Source organism: Lissotriton helveticus, chromosome 4_1 (assembly GCF_964261635.1).
Source record: "Lissotriton helveticus chromosome 4_1, aLisHel1.1, whole genome shotgun sequence".
Taxonomy (NCBI): Eukaryota; Metazoa; Chordata; class Amphibia; order Caudata; family Salamandridae; genus Lissotriton; species Lissotriton helveticus.
Window position 1 is genome coordinate 1,091,508,868 of NC_136063.1, and position 17,090 is coordinate 1,091,525,957.

A 17,090-nucleotide genomic window follows, 5' to 3' on the forward strand; every position below is an offset into this window, starting at 1 on the left:
GGTGCTGTACTTATTCAAAGCAATGTTCCATTCTAAGCATATATTCATATTTGAATGCTAAACGAATGAATCCTAAAAATATACATTTATGGAATGGCTCATGAATACAGAAGAAAAAAAGGCAGATACCATTTCATGTCAGGTTTACAGAAACTGTTTGTATGTGGACAAGAGTCAAATATCGTCTCTGGAAGTTTTCAGAGAATTCTTATTCTCTATGAATAGTTGTACTTTAAGCAGATTACTTGTGCCAAAAATGAAAAATACAAATTTATTGAACAAAAGCAATCCTAGGAAAAAGTTCTAAAGTTAGTCTCTTGTTTAGAAAAATGAATTTAAACTTAAAGTCTCTCAGGACACTGTGTGCCGAACTCAAAAGTCAGTGCTAGTGCTTGAAGAAAACATGAAATCTTCTAACTCTGTAAAAAAGTTGTCTATCATTATAGGTGATAGTTGGATTACCTCGTCCAGAAGACAAATAGGACATAGATGTGAAGCATCGCTTTCAGCATTGGTCGCATCAGCAATGTTCGAATCGGATGTTACCTGTGTGCCTGTAGTTTACTCTCGTACCTCAGCATCAGCATTTTGCGTCTGTGAGATCTCAATGAATGCCGTCATCAGAATTGGTAGCCGCTGGGGACAACACTGTACATGGGCCGTTACCCGGTCCAGCAAAGTGTCAACATCCATTGGCATGACTGATGGAAGTGTCAGACAGGTTTCTAGCATGCATTCTTCTCTGCATAGCAGGCAGCGTAGAACACGTAAGATGCAATCTTGCCAGATTGGTCTGAATGACTGAAACCATGTGGTATTTATATCTCGCAGACGAGTTAATCCCAAAATTTGGATGATGCGCTCACGCCACTTTATCTCCAATAGAGCACTTTCTATGGTTCTTAGAGTGGCCCTGGTGATTTGGCTTGCCATATCGTAGCAGTAGGAGCAAAAATAGTATCCCTGCAACGAGTCCCAAAAGGAGGGGCAGTCCGCCAAACACAGAGTGCACGAAGTTTGGAAATATTCCGAGGACAGCTTGAAAAAGTGCTAACAGTCCGGAACATACATTCTTAAATAGATGTACAACACCGCTCGTATCAGACATGTTTAAGATACAACTTAACATTTCGGAGAAATGTAAAAGGCAGTTTGTAGTCAAGAGGGCATGTATCTCGGCAGAAGTCCTTGCGACTTGTAGAACATAAGTTTCTTTGGCAGAGGTCAGTGGCACAGTTTTTTGCAAAAGGATGGCTTTCATTCTGCCTAAAGTATCAATTCGTATAGAAGAGATGTTCAGTGAAGGCACAAAAGGCGAATCCCTATCTGTCTTGGTTTTTGGAAACAATACTTGCATACAAGTGACCCTGGCTGACACAGTTACTAGATATGGTATGCCTGGCAACATGCCACAGCAGCTGTGATCGTTCAACATGAGGTAACTTCCATTTGAAAGTTGTCCAAATATTGGATCAATCACCGTGGCCGGTGAACCTTGCAGGTGGCAGGATAAATTGTTAGAGGAACCATCGCAGGCCCCGTGTAAGTAAGTTTATACCTTGACAAAGGAGAGAACCGATTAGTACGTTTTCACAGTTTTTACCGCTAAGAAACACTTTACGTCACCCACTCCAACATCTGTGTGTGTATGGTAAATCCCAGGATGTCTTGATGTATTCTTTACCCAACATTTCATATGTGCCTGCTGGTATGTGTTTTAGGCAATACTGAAAATGGAAAATTGGAACAGGCAGAGTGATTGTTCGATGTATAATCCATTCAGTAGCTGGCTTTTCTGCTACCGTAAATGGCAATCTTTCCAGATTTTTAATGCTCAGCACCGTAGTCATCTCCCCTTTGTGCCAGTTTGATCTGTTTATCAGTGAGATTGAATTCTGAAAACAGTGACGTGGTATTGATTAAACGCCTAGGTACATAGCCTGAATGAAGGTTTTGTAACTTTCATTCTAATAGCATGATAGAACGTAATTGCGACTGATCATGTTGCAACATGACCAGGTCCTGGTCCGTGATGTCTATGGCAGAAGACACTATGCTATCCAATGAATATATCCTGGACGACAGAGTCGTTAACCCATTGTCAAATACAGAGAGAATTTTCTCTAAATTAATACAATCAATTTCTCGTATTCGTTCTGCAGTCTCTGCTTGCATAATCTTCCTTGCTTCATAATAATCAGCATAGATACTGGCATATATAAAACGTTTATGACATGGTTTTCTTGGTCCTAGCAAGAATTCCCTATGGTCTGTGCCATCTTTGTTAAGATAAGTGTTGCTTTACATCCTTAAGTGTAGACCTCTGTAGCCAATCGAGGCAGAGCTTCCCTACACTGTATGTTGTTACTATTCCAGGATGCTGTCTCCGAACGTATCTGGCATATTGAATGTGAAACCCTGTGTTTTGTTCAGGAATCTATCTTGACAGTTGTTTGTGTCTGTGGGCCAGATTAACCATTTATTCCAATCTGGATCGGTTCTGTTGTGCTGAAAAATAGTATTACATTGACCTCTCCCTCTGAAGTGTTATCACTATCTTGTGTAGGTGTAGGTATGGACAGATTGTTCATGTCTTTGATCCTGGCTAACCCAAGGCAAGACGTCTGTTGGACAGTGTCATTCCAAAACATAATTTGCTCAGGTATTACACAGGTTCTAAAAAAAGCTTCTATCCCCTGTACTTGCCAATTTTTTGTACCCCAGACAATTTATGTCTCAATATTGTCTTTCCAAAAGTCGAAACCTAGTACAGACAGTTGGGCAAAAAAGGCTGCAGAATACATCTGTTTTGTGTTTGTTAACATAGTTTTCAGTCCCGTTTTGTTTGCATTTCTAAACTAAAATGGTTCTGGATTGGATACAGTGAACCCTGAAAAGTATGGAAACTTATTAGCAAAAGCTTTTGAGCTACCCTTTGGTGGCGTTGGACAATGTTACCATTGGTTATACATATATACATTTCTAGGCATTGTTGATTTGTGCAAGAAATGATGACCATAGTGATTATAACAATACATTTGTTCATAGTCTGAAGAACCTCCTAAATATTCATGATTAGTGAATACTGCAGACATTTCTAAGTCTGACATCATATTATTAACAGCCTCTAAGTCCCAATCATCAGAAAAGGTACTAGATGAAACAAAGTCATTCAATGAAATCTTGAACTGGTGTAGATTCCTCAAAAGCTTGGACGGGGCAAAAATGTCATATTCTGTTCTGTCCCAAGCTATACCACCAGGTATAGGAACGGCTGTGATGTTCACTGATGACAAGTCTCTTTGATCACGATGGGATGATTTGTGTGGCTTGAGTAGTAAGTTGATGTTCTTACTTGCTGTGTCCATTTTGACATATCTTCCATTTATCAGCATCCCCAGAGTTATTTCCAGAGTCAATCAAAGTAGAAGACAAAATACACCCAACACAATCCAAAGTTCAATCCATGGTGAAACCAGATAAGTCTTTTCCAGGTGATGAAAAAGTTCAGTTGCTTGTTCTTTGAAAGTTCTTTTTGCTGGCGTCTTTTCAGGCTCGCTGGGATCCTCAGAAAACGTATCAAAGTTAATGAAATTGCCAGAGGCAGTTCTGTCAATTGTAGGGATTCCATCAGTTGCTGGAACCACTTGATCACTTGCTACTTCGTTGTAGACAGGTGTTTCTTGACGAACTGTTATTTGAGTCTCAAGAGGTACAAGTTCCATAGCTTTGTTGCATAGTCCTTCATTTCGCACTGCATATTCCTCAAAGGTGAGGAGTCTCTCAGTTTGAACCTCTTGGCTAGTAGCTAGAGGAGTGCGTCTGCTACTTGGTCTGAGTCCACTTGGCCTACTGCTTAGTATCGGCCACATAATGTGGTTTGATCAGGTCGATGGACACAAACCTGTTCTCTTTTTTACCAGTAAGGGGTGGCAGTAAAACTGTTCTTGATCCGTGGATTGCTAGGACAGGTACTGGTGGTCTGTAAGAAGGCCGAAATTCCTATGTGTCCGCAATCTTTTCTCTGACTAGATCATCAAGCTTTGGGATCCAGACAGGCCTTGCTGGGACGGTCGGTTTTTCCTCAGTGGTGGTTGGCTTCAGGATCACGTTGCTTTGTTTTGTTCTTATTTCTTTTAAGTCCTGTAAAACACCCAAACGATCTTTGATATCAAATTTCTTTTGGTCCACCACTGATGTCTGACAATCAAGGTCCGCAACCTACATTCTGGTCGCAAAAAGGACCTCATATGGAGTGATTCCACCTAGAGAACTTCTTGGCAAGTTGCTAGGATTACGTTGGACACTTATTAGGTGTTTGACCCACCATCACCCGAATCTAATACCTTAGCTGTTATAGATTGCTTTATGTCCCGGATTTTTCTCTCCACTACCGAATTTCCCTCAGGATGGAATGGACTAGAATACCGTAATGCAACGCCCTAATTGGCCATAGCCTCCTTGTAAGCTCGAGAGCTAAACGCAGGACCCTGGTCAGAATGTAGCATGCCAATTGAGTATGTGCCGATAAAGACTCGCAAATCTTTTATAACAGATCGAGCGTCAGCCAAGCGCTGAGGCCCCATCCAAATGAACCTTGAACACGAATCCCCTGCGACCATGATATATTTAAAGTTGCCATCCCTTTGTAAGGGACCGCAGTGGTCCAGGTAAACGCAAGCTAATGGTTTGAAATGAACAGGGGCATTTGAAATATTTCACAATCCAAAACTTAGTTTCTGGTTTGTTTCCTCATGCGTGGCCACCAATATCTCGGTTTTAATAAAGATACCGTGGCGGAAACATCTGCATGTGCAGAGGTGAGCCCTTCATGTGCTGCTAGGATAAATCCTAATCTATGTTCCATGTTTGGTATTACCCTATCCCCCACTCCAGGGATTCGAGCAAACGGAACATTGTTCGCATCAGTTATATATGAGTATTTGAGTGGAAACCCTTTAGGTAATGTACTACTGCTGCCTTTGCTTGTAGCATTGACAGCCAGTATTATTTCACTGTATATTGTCGTTTTTGAACGAGTGATTGCAGATATGGAAGCTGACTGCACAGCCCCCTTCGCGGCTTCATCAGCCAATGAATTTCCTTCAACGTGAACGCCATCACATTGATGACTCAGCGTATATATCACATGAGTGTTTTGTAGTCCTTCTCGTAACTGAATTACTTGTTCCCAAAGCATTTAATGCTTGATTGTGCCACCTTTTGCATCTTTGAAACCGTTCTGATCCAGTTCTGCAAGTATTCATTGTAAGATTGAACACAATAGTACGAATCGCACACTTTGAGTGTGGGGAATTCATGATCCGTATTTTCAAGTGCCATCTTGAATGCTTGTAGTTCAGCTCGCTGAGCTGTACAATCACCTAATGATTGAGTTTTAGTGACCATTGGTCTGAATTTGCCATCGCGTCAACGACCTTTAACGATTGCGCACGCCGCACTATAGGCTTGTTTACCCCCTGTAGTGGGTTGAGCTGATCCGTCAGTATAAATTATACATTCATACTGGTCAAGAGGCAGAATTTCAGGAGGCAGAGGACATTCTTGTTCGTATTGTAGAAATGCTTGTGTTTTCAAATAAGGATCCAAAACGTATTCAACATCTGTTGCAGTAAGAGAATTAACCCATTGTATCCATCTCGGATGTAAAGCTTTAGCATTAGGAATGCTCGCTTTTGTCACTGCCTCTAAAGCAGGTACAGGAGTTACGACCATAATGCGTTTCACCTGTGCTAGGGCTCTTTCTTTTGCTACAGCCGTTTGAACAGCTGTCAGAATTTTTTCTGTAGAAGTGAATTTCATTTCAGCTTGTGTGTACAAATGTGATTTGTAAGCTATTGGTACTTTTTCACCTTCGTTAAAAGTTGTAGGTGAATCCGCATTGACCCGGAATTATTCGGATCACTAAGTTGCATACGTTTACGCGTGTTTGTAAATGTTTAGTTGCTAACACGTCTGTTTGTAAGGAACGCAACATTTCTGTGTGTCCAATGTACTGTTTTAAAATCAGGTTCAATTAATTCGTAAAGAGGGTTAACCCTTTCTGGGTAATTTAGAATGTATGTTCTCCAGAAATTCAGGAAACCTAGAATCGACTAAGTTTTCCAGCGTTTTTGGAGGTTGGAGCAGAGCACACTTTTCTAAAAAGTTGGCTGCCAGGCTTTTGCCTTCACTTGATAGTTCATATCCTAGAAATAGGACGTTGAGATGGGCAATTCTCGATTTTTTTAAATTTGAATTTGTGCCCTTCAGAGGCAAATCCAAGTATAATGGTGTTAAGTCATCTTCTGTCAGATGTCATCGACATATGACAATGCTTCGTCATCATAAGTTTGCAGTAACTCTGTTACCCTTGCTGAGAATAACCCAGGACTATTCTTGAATCCCTGAGGGAGACGACAGTAGTGACGCTGTGTTCCAATAATTGAGAAAGTGGTCAAATACCGACTTTCAGGTGCAATGTTTTGACAGAAGAAAGTGTTAGAAATATCTAATGTGGTTTTGTATTTTTTATGCACAATGTTATTCATTAATGCTGTACTGTGTGCATTTTGCACTGCAAATGTTTTGCAACAAGAGTTTAAGTGTCTGTAATGCAATACAAGACGATATGTATTGTCGGGTATGGAGACTGGAAACAAAGGATTGTTAATTGACGAGGTGCATGTTTCAATCACCCCTTGTATTCAAGTTGATCTACGATCTCCCTGACCTGTTTTTTAGCTTCTTGCTTAACTGGGTACTGCCTTTGTGCAGTTGGTTGATTTTTTAACTGGATTTTATGGTGAGGCGAATCCTCATCCCATTCTACATGATTTTATATAATGCAGGGGCTTGGGCGACTGCCCATTTCCTAGCATAAGTATATTTTAAATGAATTGGAATATGGTTGGAGAAGGCTGGCATAATGATATCCTCGCCATGTGGGCACTCCCTGACAAATTGTGGTGGCCTGTCTTGTTCAGCTAGAAGAATGTCATAACCCTTATAAAATCGCTCCCAAAAGAGTGCTCTCACTTTTCTTGGTATGTCTCCCTCCATCCGGAGTGTTATTTCATATAACTTATGTAGAGAACTAACCCTGGTGTCTGCAGTTTCAACTTGGATGTATTCACTGTCCACTGTCTCCAGAAGATCCTTCAGGTTCTGGCGAGCTATTGTGACTTCTGCTGCGCTGTTCAACCTTGTCTGAGCCCATTCTCCATTCTTGAGTTGTGTCCTCAAGATCCTCGGCATGTCTGATTTTTAGTCCTGCTACCTTCTTTTTGGTGAATTGAGGTTTCTTGTTTTTCTGAACATGTTGATCATCTTTGGACTTCATGCGTTCTTCCTTGTTTTCTGACCATCCTCTTCTTTTGGATTTCTGTGACGAAGTCTGAAAGGTACGAGAGGAACGTGTATCAGTATCTTGATATCGATCAGATTTTCTCAAAGGATCCCTATTCCTGAGGTTATACCTCCTTTCAGATGGCTCTTTTTGAGGAGACCTACCTTTGGAATGAGAACGCTTCTCTTTGTTTAATGTTTTCCCACTTCCTTTTAGAAAGAGTAGGAGTGTTTTTAGTAAAGACCTTTTCAGGACTTTCAGACAGTTGGGGTTTCACTGTATAATTCTACTAATCTTTGTATATTACTAAGTAAATCATCATCCAACATTGCTTCAATGTCAGGGTCAGGTGTGTAGCCGGCTAGAGCCGACCATGTAGCTCCTGGTCTACCTAGTGGACCGAGCCTGGTAATGTGATTTAAATGTTTTAGGGTGCCTTTAAACCAGAGCTTGTGCTCTTGGTATGTGATTGGATTTCAATATCCTCGAAGGGAATGTATTCCTCTGGTGGTTCATCTTCTTTGTAGAAGTGAAACACATGTGTTATTGGATTTGCTTCAGGGAAGACTATACATGAATACCTCTGTCTGGTGATATTCATGTGCCTTTATCACAAAAACTGCCTTACCACCTCTCGATGATAGGCCATGTTTTATAAGTTTTATAGTGATGGCTTTCCTTAAATTTAGAGGTATGGTTATAGCATCCTCGTCAGTTTCTTGGAAACCTGTAAAGTTGAGAGCTGCATCAGCTGGATCAGCCGCAGCTCCACCGGTTTCGGTGTTGTTGCTGTTATTCGACATTGTTTAATGAAATTCTGCAGAGCAAGTTTCAAGGAAACTAAGTTAAAGTGCACAATATTTTGGGACACTGTATCCTTCAACGTTGAACAAACCAAAAACTAATACATAGGATTTTTGTCCTACTCCGCTCTGGCGGATATTATCCTTTTACCCACTTCAAACGTCTATTGGACTTTTAAGAGAAAAGGGGTCTCTGAGAAAAGCACGACTGAGTTACTCCAGTATCTAGCGTTAAATTAGTACCTTACCAAACCGTTGGGCGCCATGTAGTGTAGTTCCTATATTCCCAATAGGCTCTGCGCATTGGAATAATATATAATACAGATTTGCCATGGGACTGAGGTCAATATGTCTCTATCGAGTATACTAAACTTGATTGTGTGTGTCAGCTAACTCAGAGGTCACTAGTAACTTTCTGGAGTAAACAAAAAGGGATTAGTCTCTGACAACCGCATAAACATGACAACTGTGTTTCCCATAGAACCGGAAAAATATCTTCAGTCGTGGAAACAATAGATAACTATTTCACTCAGTCAATCTGCATGCTTCGTTTCAACAGAGTTTGCACAGAATTAGAGAGACGGGCGTTTCAATAAAAGGTTTATTGAACAGTCTTCTTTCTCATGCAAGAGAGGTGAACTGCTACAATCGTTAAACAGAATGCGAAGTATAATGCGTACAGTGTGAACAGTAATATGAAATAATACTGTAATAGCATTGTCTGTTGCTATGACATATATAAAAATACATAGATAAATAACACAGGCTAAAATACTCAACTGGTGCTTCTAAAATACGCCTACCCCAGTGTACCTAACCTAGGTCTAGTACGAGGGAATAAGTAGGTGCGGTCTTTAGCATAGGGTTAGTTTTGCCAAGAATTGTCAAAGGTTTCTCTAGGTTCTAATCAGCTCCATACCTTAGAATGAGAGAGGTTGGTATCTCTGTCTCGGGACTCGATTTCCCAATACCCCGCAAGGGGAGTCAGAAACACAGGAACTGGATTCTCGGCAGGAGGATGACAGTTTCTTGGTCAGTGCGTCAGCTGGAGAGTTGGCTTCCTTCGGCACTTGCTGTAGAGAGCTGCGTTGTGCAAGTAGGTTTTCGAACTGCACAAAACCAAACAGTGCTTTTCAAATGCAAGTGAAGGTATATTTATACCTTGAAGGTGTTTAGGAATGCCAGTATTGACGTAAAGTCGGGCATATGAACATCATGAATGAACCCCTAAGGAATAGATGTTCATGCATAATAAATGAGTTCTTGGAGAAATCAATATCCAGGCAAGGGGAAGTCCCTAACAGTTTAAGAGTCTGGTTTTCCTAGAACTCGTTGGGATGTAGATGAATGGATGAAAGTAGCCATGCCTGTATTTGGGCAGCATGGGCTATGCCTAATAAAGGACTGGATTTCTATGCCTATATAAGGGCAATGAGAATTGTACCTATATAAGGGCATGAATTGGGAAATTCATTCGGAATCTAAAATCGAACACAACAGAGCGAGGTGTTCAGAAAAACCTTGGACATAGTGATGAAACATTAACCCCCTGAAGAAGGGCTTGTGGTAGAGCCCAAAATACCTAGAGGATTTGAGTGTTAAACTGCAGATTGATCACAGACGTTAAATTAATTCACGATGAAACATTTACTTATACAATTTTGTTTTACAAATCTTAAAAAAGTGAATTCTTTATTAATATGATTAGTTTTATGGAATATAAGTGTAAAGATTAAAGAAAAGAGTAAGGTCACCCAACATGCTCAACAATTGTGAAATAAAAGGGATGACATCTACCCAGGAAGGGGAAGTGCTAGATATTTCAAGGGGTTTGCAGAACTGCTGGAAATTCAATGAGGCTGATAAACAGCTACAGACTTATGCATTTTGGCTCCCCTCCATGCAGTAGTCAGGAATCCAATGTGCAGCACCACGATGAGGTAGACGAAATGGAGGAACCAAAAGTAGGGATTAGAAATAAACTTGTGCTGTTCGAAGACCTCGCATTCCAGCTACTCTCCAATTTAAACCCCAATACTTTGGCCAGGAAGAGGGTAAAGTGGAAGAACAGCAAAGGGTATCAATGCATCAGGTCAGGGTCAACATGGACCGTGGTGGGAAAGGATACATATTCACTAAAATTGAGTCTGGGGCCTAAGTGAAAACTCTGAGTGATTGTCAGGGGCGTTGTGCAGGGTAGGCTTCTATGCTCATGCCCGTAGCAGCTGTATCAACGAGGCAGTGATCAGTTGAGGCTAGAGCCCAATCTCCTTTGGGGAGGATGATGCAGATTATTAGTTGTTTGAGAAACTTAATATTGGTGGCTTCCATTTCTATTTTGTTTATCCGCTACTTTCTCCTCTTCTAGTTAAGGCCCATCAATGACCGACAAGATAGCACAAAGTGCAATAATCTGGCACAAGAAATGCCTTGCATTTGTTAATAAATATATGTAAAAGTTTAGTTTTTTTAAGTAAAAACCGGATTGTTTTTTTTGTCGCAAATTGATACTGCTATTCATTTGTATTCATTACATAGGTGAGATTATAACTGAAATGGAATTTAGATTGCATTGCCCACATTTATGGTCGAATTACTGTACAATTATCACCATGTTTGACCGGATGCAATTGTACAATACAGACTTGCTCCATCATAGTGGTGCAACATTTTTAAAGCACATTGATGATGTGTATACACAAAATAAGACATTTGAACTTATCATGGTAAATATGGGCATTACCTGCTAGAGTTGAGAACAAAAAGCTGAAATAATCCACATCACTCATTATGCTACTATCCACTGAACTCGTCCACCCTGAAAACGTAGATCTACAACAAACAAACAGTAGATTATGAAAAATAAAGTGACTCAAAACTTTTCTAAACTGACTTACAAGATGGCTTCAAATCAGCATTTACATTTATAACAAAACTGTTTTATAGATGGATTATATAAACTGATGTTAGAGAACATTTATGTTTTAATAAAGTCCAACAAAATCACTAAATTAAATAAACATGAAATCCAAGCATTACAGAAATTCTATGATGAATATATAATTTTGATAACGGTGGGAATATTTATGTGATTAATATTAGAGATTATAATTTGGTAGTTTTGAATTCTAAGTCAGGACTGGAGGCGAGGATTATGCCTTCCCTCTTCACTTTTATTAACAGCAGTCAAAATAACATAACTACATTTCCCACGAAACCTTGGGAAAAAGTAGTAAGAAACAAAATTGTCTAATCGGAAGCAGACTTGAATCCTCCAATCAGGGGCATTGCAAGCCAACATACTCTGTCCCCACTGGCTTCCCATCCTCTTTTTTCACTGCTGCGCAGCAGAGATAAGTGTTTTTGCTCCCTTTTATAATGCGCTGTGTTAGGTTTAACCTTTATTGCACTGTAATGTAATTATTTTATACACGCTATTTAGAACATTCCTATTGTGGTAGTTACTTGCCTACACGCTTTTTAGAACGCTTTAATTGCAGTAGTTACTTGCCTTTTGTTGTATGAGTGCTTCGCGCCGTCATCCGTAGCCGTCTTACGCCGTAATTGATCGTTTCCTTCTACCAGGCAGCTCTGCCACATCTTTGCGCACTTCCTTTGTTTTTTCATTTCAATGTTTTCTGACCGAGCGAGCGTTTCCGCTCTTACGCGGTCTCCTCTGCCTGGTTCTGAGGCTCAGCGCAGACCTCCAGTCGCCAGAGGTTGCACAGGATGCCTCTGGATCGAACGGCACGCCGTAGTTTTCCCCGAGCTGTGTGTGGCCTGATATATAGGTAAAACTACACAAGAGGCACGACAGCGCATTACACAACATAAATCACGACTGAGGAGAGAAGTTCCCAATGCGCCATTGGTACAACATTGGCTATCGAAGAAACAAAGAGGATAAATTACGCTGGACTATTATCTCAGATTGACCACGATCCACGAGGAGGTGACATAGAGGCACGTCTTGGGCAGAGGGAGGCTCTACTAATAATGAAATATAACACTGCTGTTAATGGCCTCAATGAGATCTCGGAAATTTTTAGGAGTATCCCCTAGGTATACAATTCAATCAGAAAATAATATGATAATCCGCCATTAAGGTGAATTCGAGAATGGAGTTTGAGTCCTGTTGGAAAATCCATTTAAACATGGATTGATAAAATACCATCCCAAAAATATGTGGTTGTTAAGACCTTAATATACATTATTTGGATTCACAGTTTTTTTCCATCTTTTCAATAAAACCCATGACTTTGTGTTTGTACTTGCCATGCATACCCCGGTTCAATAAAGTTTCACAATAGGGACCCGGCACCTTTCGACGATCACATGACCGAAAGTTAAAGTAGAAACAGAGGAAGCACTTTGCCTTTGCACGAAAATACTCGGAACTGTTCACTGCGAGGACGTTATGGCCGAATGTAAGGAGAACGATATGACAGCGCTACAACTTTATTTTCCTCCGCCTGACATAATTAAAGAAGTAATAACCTCTTTCGTGCCTCTTCCCGTAGGACCACGGAAAAAAGCGGACGCTGGTGCAAACAACTTTAAAGCCCGGGCCACAGGCACCGTTATGTATACCGGGTAAGCTTGTAACCATTACCGATGATTAAATGGGTTTTCTCTAAAAGGCCAACTGACTAATGACGGCTTTATGGTTGTTTTTAGGAACTGGGGCCAAGTACTATAAAAAGGTTAGTTCGTAATGCACACCTATTTACTGTGATTCATCCTAACCACTGCTCGTAAGTTAACTCCCACTCGTTTTTCCCTCCATGCAGACTAATGCCAACGGGCTACGTTAATAAAGGTCAGTCCTTGCTAAAAGTTGTGCAGGGCTAGAAAAATCCAAAAAATGGTACTAGTCCTACAGGACTAGTACCTTAAAAAATGTCCTGGACCTAACTGCAACCTACTTGACCTACGTCTCTGAAAGCGGAGCCATTGTGACAAGATAACAAGATTTAAAGGCATCTTTATTGCTCATTAACTTTGTGAGCAATAAAAATGCTTTAAATCTTGTTATCTTGTCACATTTGCTCCGTTTTCACAGACAGAGGACAAAAGTTGGTTTGTTTTCCTACTCGCCAGAAAGGGCGAGTAGGACCTAAAACAGCTCGACCTTGTTAAATTTAGCTCGACTATGCGAGCGATCGAGTGGAATTTTCGAGCCCTGTTGTGGTTTAGGTTGTCTCTAATGTCAAATTGTGAGTAAAGTCCTATGTATACATTAATGTCTTGTTTATGTTTAGAATCTGGTCACCTCATCATACGAGTTACATACGGGGAGTTGCACCCTGTTAGGAATAAGGTAGGCGGACTCTAGTTGGCCGGTGCCGGCATGTTTTTTGTAAACCAGCTATATCTGAACAGGTCATTAAACCTTGTCTCTTACTTTTTGTAGATTGATATTTGGTCCTGAGGAGAACTCCGTATTCAGGGAGCTCGAAACGCGTCGACTGTAGGTGGCGGAGTGTCATTAACTAGGATTAGAAGGAAACTGTTACAAATATTCAGAATAGTTTTCCAACATGTACATTTGTACCTGACACTGTTGTACTGATAAGGCGACTAGGGTACATTAAGTGTTACGGAACGTTTCTTTTGACACAAAGCCACTTTTGTTTCATTGTGTGTGTGAGGATGGTATGACTGTGGAATGAATGCATTAGATTGTAAATATAGAGAGGATGAATTGTAAATATGTATAGGCATGTTATGTTATTGTGATAGATTGTATTCACTTTTGTATATGCACAAAAAAGGTTTTTTCTGAGAAATTTAAAAGAAAACAAAAAACTTGATGGACTAAATAAACCATTTAACTAGCGACGTTATACGAAACAGACCAGTTTGTTTTATTCATATGGACTAACCTCCTCTAGTTAGGCAGAATGATATATAGATTACATTTTCAATTTTTACCGCAAGATCTCTCCCTGCGTGTACGTGGCTATTAACACTTACTAGTCACAAGAAGCACCAGAGTATTGGTTCCCACTGTCAGCCCTCCGACGATGTGGTCCTTTATTCTGAGACGCCATTATATAGGCATGATTCCCAGTCACGTGTCCGCCTATGATGCGCTCCCATAGAACTTACTAGCAAGCGCAGAAGGACTCTAGTCGGGCCCAGGTTTGTTCTGTATGGTGTCTGCCATCTTGGAAGAGTCGCAGTGTGTGTGTCAGTAAGAGAAATATTGTTAAAAACGTAATCAGGTGAGAACCTACTGACCATAAGTTCATTCTGAATCATATATGTCTGAAATTTATACTGATCTCAGCAGTAGCAATACAGATATGGGGAAGCGAAGCCGCCCGCTGCCAGATGGGGCCGCTCTGAGTCTGCCTCTCCCCACCAGACTCCTCGTACAACTCACCGGCTGGGGCGAAGGCAGGACGCTGTCTCCGGGTCTCCCCTCATTCATGGGAGCCCCGTCTGGAGGAAGACACAGCTAGGGCGATACGGAGTTACCAGGAGAGCCCCTCCTGTTCCCTGGGGCTCTTTCCTGCATTCTCCACGATCGCGAGGCTCTCCCTCGAACCTGGGAGCCCCGCGTTGTGAACTCACGCCGGACTCTTACGGCTCGACTGCAGGCCCGCCCCCGTCACGGGCAGGCCTGCCTGGCTTACGGTGTTGCCGCGGCGGTGAATTCCTCTTTGAAAAATGAATCGGGCATGCAGGGTGGGCACCCGCTAAGGATTAAAAAATGGCCGTAATGCGAGGGGGGCACCCGTTAGTTAATAAAAATAACACGGCCATAATGCAGGGTGGGCACCTGCTTTCAAATTTTTAAATAAGCGGAGTGGGCACCCGCAATGAAAGGGCCACGGGGGCACTAAAGCAGAGCGCTCACAGGGCGCTAGGAGGCACAAGGAGACCTGGGGCAAGAAAATGGAGCAGACAGCTCCCTGTAAGCAAAAGTCCCCCCAGTCATCCTCAGGCCAGGCTGCAGGGTCCCAAACTGAAAGAAGTCCTGGATCATCAAGGATGGAGCCAAACAGCTCCCAGCAAGGGAAAGTCCTCCAGGCATCCAGGGGCAGGGCAGAGCCCAGGGAGGCAAGCCTTCCCCTGAGCTCCAGCAGCAGCACGCCCCAGGCAGATTCCAGTCAAAGAACAAGAACATTTACTTGGGCTCACAGCCCCTCTTTTATACACACAAATCCTTTGTTGTAGCAGTGTAGGCAAGGGGAGAACCAGATGCAACTGGTTCTGGAGCACTTTGTTTTGCTCAGCCCCTCCCCCTATTCACAAGACAGGCCATGGACATCAGATGCACCACAGGGGGTGGAGCCAGCATTGTGGAGGGAGGGCACAGCCCTATTCAGGTCCCAGGTGCAACTCCTCCCTCCCAGCTAGATGCAGATCTCCTTATTCACCACCGGGCAGACTCACCCTGGCTCCTGGAGCCAAGCACACCAGCCAGCCCCTGTCACTCACAAGCCAGCAAGGCAATTCACATCTCACAGCACACAGAAAGGCCAACTCTAAAAGTGGCACTTCTACACTAGACACAATAAATCTGCGCACACCATTGAGCAGCATTTATTATCACGAGTTTGCACATACCAAACTCGCCCCTGCACTCCCCACATATCAGGAACTACACATATCCCCCATGCATTCCTATTGGAAGGAAGGGCACTCTCAGCACACACACTTCGAGTGCGCACGCACTTTACACTGGGCCACAGGGCTAAAGTGCGCAGAGGCCAAAATCACTACCACTATGCCAGAGGCTAAGGGCAAAAAGTCTATGGGTGAACCTGCCAAAAAGGCCCAAGACCAACACAACCCCCATACAGCCAAAACGCAGGTTAGACCAAGCATTCCCTTGATGGGCTTCCCTGCTTCTAGCGAGAAAACATGGACGCGGGCCCTTCCGTTTTCACGCCACTCTGAACCAACGTGATTTCCTCTGAAAAAAATTTAGGACCAACTAGGCTACGCACTGGTACTCCCTAGTTGTCCACAGCCAGACCAGGCCCTCAACCATTCAGATACCACTGATCCTTGCCAATCCACAGAGTGGGGGGCAGTAACCCCTGGCACACAATAGCCCATCTCCACTCTTCCTCTCAGTGTAGTTCTAACCTACCGCCTGAGGTCTACAATCACCAGCTACACCGGGATCAGAGGCGAGGACTCCCTCCCTCCGCACCCCCTTCCAGAGCCATATACCCTCCCCAACTGGAGTGGTACCCCTAGAAGGCAAGACCGGTCAGGACACCGATTACAGTTGCCCTCTGTTTTAGAGAAATGCCCTGAAAACCAGGACTTCACGAGGGTGACACCGAACTAATGTGTCGTGTGACAGTCTGCTTGGCGCAGAGCTCACTACCTCCTGTCCACTTGACAGTGCATGAAGATGCTCCAGGACAGAAGTGGAATCACCATGGCCAATCCTTGGCGACACAGCCCTTCTGGCTGGCCCGACCCACTGGATCCTCCACTGGGGACTCTTTCCCCCTCTCACGCCTCAATCTGGATTTCTGTACCCTCCACTTAGGAGCGGCATGGCCAGACACCAGAACTGATGGAGGCCTGATTACAGGCACTCCCAGCTCACCTAACAAGGGAGATTCTCCTTAACAACAAGACAGACTAGATTCACTAAAATCAAAGAACTTACACACTTCAACAGGATTGGCGCGACTCCGGAAAACATTTACGGGGCAGGATCTCGCAGCGCGAACAGACTGAAGCGCCCTTTAACACCATTCACCGGCTAACCAATCACCCAAATGTCCAGTGCATTACAACATTCATCAACACTCTCCCCACAAGACTGGTGAGACAGCCACTTGACTGCCCCTGAATCACAACCTGTACCCCTCTTACTGAGCACCAGGTACCATACTCTGGGAACTGGGAATGGGACTAACTGCACTGGACAATTATATTGCTGCCACCACTGGATCCCACCCTGC

The 17,090-nt window shown here is 42.7% G+C and overlaps 1 protein-coding gene across 3 annotated transcripts in view; it reads right to left on the reverse strand.

Annotated features, from left to right (window-relative positions):
- TEX10 (testis expressed 10) overlaps positions 1–17,090 on the reverse strand; it is a 576,299-nt gene that overhangs the window by 181,891 nt on the left and 377,318 nt on the right. For all 3 annotated transcript variants that reach the window (XM_078687684.1, XM_078687682.1, XM_078687685.1), the window contains exon 9: positions 10,895–10,983. In XM_078687684.1, the coding sequence (XP_078543810.1) occupies positions 10,895–10,983 (89 nt within the window). The remainder of the gene's footprint in view (positions 1–10,894; positions 10,984–17,090) is intronic.